This window comes from Antrostomus carolinensis, unplaced genomic scaffold (assembly GCF_000700745.2).
Source record: "Antrostomus carolinensis isolate BGI_N321 unplaced genomic scaffold, ASM70074v2 scaffold39762, whole genome shotgun sequence".
NCBI classification, from domain to species: domain Eukaryota; kingdom Metazoa; phylum Chordata; class Aves; order Caprimulgiformes; family Caprimulgidae; genus Antrostomus; species Antrostomus carolinensis.
In genome coordinates this window covers 1-5,120 of record NW_010302383.1, presented here as the reverse complement: position 1 = coordinate 5,120, position 5,120 = coordinate 1, and the positions used below count along the sequence as shown (strand labels likewise).

The window sequence follows — 5,120 nt, the reverse complement described above, 5'->3', positions numbered from 1 at the left end:
CTAATTGCAGCCTCAAGCAGAGATCAATAGGGAGAGTAACTCAGATAGAAAATAAAGGGATGTTTTACATTCTCAATGAAACAACAAAATCCTTTGCTGGCGTGAGAGCGAATTCCTAAAATTTGACTGCAGCCTGACTGATGCTGCTGTCTGGCTGTGTGTGAGCTGCTTGGGCTGTCTCTGATGGGGAGAGACTGGGGAGAGCCCTCCCCTCCTCCTCCCGGCTAACAGGGTGCTGGGAGAGCACGGGTGTCTGCTCGCTTGCTCCTCCATCCCGGTGTATCGCAGGAGGGCAGAGGATGCTCAGGCAAATATTGTGGAGGGGTGAGTGGGAATGCGACAAAAGGCAGGAACTGAGGGGAATTCGTGCTTTCACAGCCACGCTAATCTTTCATCATCCTTTTTTCTTTCTCTCCCCGGCTTCTCCAGACTGTGTACAACCTGGCTGATGTGGCCTGTAAGTGCCACGGCGTCTCTGGTTCCTGTAGCCTGAAGACCTGTTGGCTGCAGCTTGCCGATTTCCGCAAAGTAGGCGATGCCCTGAAGGAGAAGTACGATAGTGCTGCTGCCATGAAACTCAACAGCCGGGGCAAGCTGGTGCAAGTGAACAGCCGCTTCAATGCACCCACCGTCCACGACCTGGTCTACATTGATCCCAGCCCTGACTACTGCGTGCGCAACGAGAGCACCGGGTCCTTGGGCACCCAGGGCCGCCTTTGCAATAAGACCTCGGAGGGCATGGATGGCTGTGAACTCATGTGCTGTGGCCGGGGCTATGACCAGTTCAAGACGGTGCAGCGGGAGCGCTGCCACTGCAAGTTCCACTGGTGCTGCTATGTGAAATGCAAGTTGTGCACAGAGATCGTGGACCAATTTGTGTGCAAATAGGGGATGGACAAGGTGGGAGGAACTGCAGCCACCTGCCAGCAAGGAGTGCAGACCCCTCTCCCTTGCCACAGGACTATCTCCACTTTAATTTATAGAGTCCAACGAGTTGTCGTCTTCTTTAAAAAAAAAAAAAGTAAAACAAAAAAAAAAAAGAGGCAGGGGGAAGGAAAAAGAGGAAAAAAAAAAAAAAGCAAGAAAAAAGTTTTAAAGGTTGCAAAGAGAAGTGCCTGGAAACCCTCTCTGCGTCCATCCCAGAACTGTGTGCGGCTTATATTTTTGGCAATAATGGGGTAGAACCTGAGAATATTTATTTTACAAAGTAAAAAAAAAAAAAAAAAAAAATTAAAAAAAAAATTTGACTTTTTAAAACAATAGAATAGTTTGAGGGGAAGATCCAACATATCCTAATTTAGTCCCGTGGGACGTAATACGTGTGCAGTAGGCAGAGCAACCGTATAATGTGCTTGGGATATTAGAACAATCCTTATGGTTGTGAGGAACACACAGACCTGTCCATGACTTTTAGTTTCAGACACTAGAAGTTATCAGAATAGGGTATATAAAGCTGTTCAGTACATTTAGGGCTCTGTAAATAAGGAGTGGTATATTCATCACAAAGTGCAGTGTCAGTTGCATATCTGAATGTGCTCGCTTAAGTATGCAGTGTCATCGGAGGGTAAAGAGCAAAGGATCATAAAGGCTTCAACTGCGCTATTCCTGCGTCACCATGTCAGCTTCCAGAACCTAACAAAACAAAACAAAAAAAAGAAAAAAAATCTGTCTTGATGAATAATAAAGATATTCTTCAAGGCAGAATTTGGCCTTATTAGCTAATTGTGATGTTCGAGTGTCTCATCTTACAGAGCAGTACTTCACTACTGCCGAGCGGGGAGAGCAACCGAGGTGCAGATTGCACGGAGCACTGTAGTTGGGCAGAGGGGAGCTGCATGCTTGCAAACAGTCTCAGGCTCCCAGCCCGGAAAGCCCATAGAAAATAGAATTCCCCAAATTTGAAAATGCCTTAAAAATGGTGTAATAGCTGGCTGTCTTTCAAAACACAGCTTGACAAATAACTCCTATAATTTTATGTGAGAAAATAAATCATTAGATATCCACTCTTGGAATGATTGATTTTTTTTTTTTTTTAATTTTTTTTTCACAGATTTTGGGAACGCTTTCACTCAAGGAGACAATAGTTTCATATTTTAATAACGTTAACTGGCTATTATAGTTCAATGAAATGTTGCAGCAATACCAAATTTATCATCCTGTGTCTTTAATACACATGCTTTAGATAATATATTGCAGATATACACTACAACTGTTCAGACTATACTTGAGCAGTTTACATATATATGGGAGAACTGTGGTCTGCTGGTGTCTGGTATTTCAAAGCTTTTTGTACATATATATTTTAATGATTTAAGAAATAATAAAACTTCTAAATTACAGGGGCAGTTCATCCCCCATTTGCTTTTTCAGATCTCTTCAGGTGTTTAGATTGATTCTAACCTTTTGGTGTTTTTGTTTGTTTTTTTTTTTTTTTTTACTGTTTTTTAAAAACTTTTATAATTCAGAAGTTTTAAGGATAATCACAAAGAAGTAAGCCTCTTCCTAGCTTTAGGACTTTCTTGGGCAGTTGTTAGAGGCAGCACCCTGCACTGGAGTTGATCCTGGTCTGGAGATCACTTCTATTCCACTCTCATGTTAAGGGCATTATTGATTATTGTTGAAAAGAGACACCTTCTGACTCTAAAATGTGCTGCATTTGGCCCTTACTTTTCAGTTTTTGAAATGGAAATTACTATTTGTTGAACAATATGCGTTCCCCCCCACTGCTGTGTATTTACACAGGATTTCAGTATTGGTTCAGATGCTTCTTTCCAACTCAGTCCCATCCAACAAGTTAAAGAAAATGGTTTTTCAAATACCAAGTGAGGAAAATCTTTCACTTTAGCCTAGTTGTACTAAAGCCTTAATTTTTCACAAGCCTTTAAGCTGTATCATTAAGTTCATCTTGATCATTTATCAGCTTCTTAAATGGCGCTTTATTGCTCTTAATTTATTGTACAAGGACATATTTACCCCTCATCTTCAGATGTTTGCAAAGAATATCTTTAAAGTAAGATAAATAAAGCACGAATTCATTGAATATGTCACTTTGGTTTTTATTGTACAAAAACCATGATCTTTTTTTTTCATTTGCTGAATCACATCGTTTCTTTTTAATGACTTGTCTGAGCAGAAGTGAATCTCATGATCCTAGCTGTTAAAACAGTATTTAATGTAAAATATTTTACTTGTCATTCAGATATGTAAATCTTTTATGTCCTTTCCTCTGTTCTGTACATTTAATGTACATACTTCTGTCTTGCGTGATTTGTATATTTCACTGGTTTAAAAAAAAAAAAAAAGAAAGGATTATGCCATAATGGAAGATAGACTATAAAAATAAAACTTTGGTTGTATATTGGGAAGTGGTTTTAATTATCTTTCAGAGGAGGGTTTGTTAAAGCAATGAACAGAGTTGATTTTTAAATTTACTATGTGGTAAAACAGGGAAGTGATTGTTCGCCAAATTTACAAAGTACATTTTGGAGTTTTATTTCTTATATTAAGAAGGCATTCAGATCTAACTACTTCTTAAATAGAAGGGAAAAAAACCAAAACCCTGTCTCAAATTCCTGTAACTGTGAACTAGAAAGCATTTCAGAGATGGGTAAGTACTTAATTGACAATGGATAGGGACCTGGGTTAATATTATTTGTGTGTATATGGCTTCCAGGGCTGCTTGTAGTGATTCTGGGACAGTGGGACCTGATCCTGTGAACTGTTTGCTCCAGTGATGGCAGCAGGATCCTCGTGTGAGCAAAGGTTTCCGATGCAAAAAGTTTTCAGGACTGGGTCTTGTGCGGTTTAGGTTGTGCGTGCAGTTGCTCGTGTGATTCCCCCACCCATCAGTCCTTGTACTGACCTTCTCGCCTAGAAATCGAGTGCGTGTGGAGGGAAGGATCCTTAAAAAAAAAGAAAAAAAAGGATAGTAGTAAGGAAGTAAAGTAGAAAATGAAAATTAACGTAAAAACCAAGCCTTCTGTTTTGAGACTGGCTTTTCTTTGAACTGATTTCCTGAGTAAGTCACAATTTTTTTCTGCTCTAGAGAGCTTGATGAATTAGTGGCCTTTCTCTACTTCTCTTTCTTTTTCTTTTTTTTTTTTTTTCTTCCCCCCTTCAAGGATAACCTTCTAACATATTGAAACTCCTTCTGGCTGCCAAGAATGTATTATCCCACAAACCAGTAGACCAACATCGTGTGTTTAAAATAGCGATTCTGGGCAAATGCAACGTTCTGTGGTCCTATTACTGACATCTGGTTCAGTTTTCCTTCACTTGTATATTGACCAGTATTCTTTATTGCAAAAACACAGCCCCTATTTAGGAAAGTCAGCATTTTTTGGACTGGATTGTATTCAAACTCTTCCCAATAACAGAAAAGTTACCAAAAAAATTCTTTATTGGCAGCAGTAAATATCTATATTCAAAATAGTTGTTATGGGCTCAGATACAAGAGAATTGTTTTTAATTTGCAGCAAAGTTTATCTGTTTAATTTTGTTAAAAATGTTGTTATCCCCTGGTTCAATCTTGTATTTTTAGTAATCGCTTCAAATCTTTGTGTTTGGTTTTGGCTTTACCTATACTGTTTTCACCCTGTTTTTGCAAAATATTGAAGCCTCAGGTGTTAGCAGGGAGCATACCAGGAACAGGGAAGAAACTTGAAGAAGTGAATGGCAGCTTGGAGTCAGGCACTGCATACAGAAAACAAGCCAAAACCCTTCCTTTCTTAAGGATGTTTTTGATGGAATGATCTTCCAAAGATGATACAAAACTTGTACAAATTGTTACTGACGCTGACAGGAAGCCTGCTTTCCTTTGGGTAAGGATTCTTGAGAAATAATATCTAAACTGTTGGGATATTCATTGTAAAAGGGTGGTTTTGCTGAAACAGGAAAGACATCTAGTTTTTTTTCTTCTGGACTGTGTGCTAGAGGAAACTATGAAAACAAAGGGGAAAGTAAAACTCATATTTTAAATATAGATAAATATATTAATGTATAGCTTATGTATGTATTTGTTGACTGTGGTAGTCTTAAAATTGCTTATTTATTACTGAAGTCAGTTTGGAAGGCAGGCCAGATATGTTCTTTCACCCTTCAAATCTGTATTTAAAATCTTC

General features: G+C 38.9%; 1 protein-coding gene across 1 annotated transcript in view; it reads left to right on the top strand.

The window, feature by feature from the left end:
* Positions 1–1,060, top strand: part of LOC104521699 (protein Wnt-5a) — a gene marked incomplete at its 5' end in the record, with an annotated part of 2,509 nt that extends 1,449 nt beyond the window's left edge. Inside the window, one exon of the mRNA XM_010163777.1 lies at positions 430–1,060. Coding sequence (XP_010162079.1) covers positions 430–888 — 459 coding nt within the window. The remainder of the gene's footprint in view (positions 1–429) is intronic.
* Positions 1,061–5,120: the final 4,060 nt, after the last annotated feature.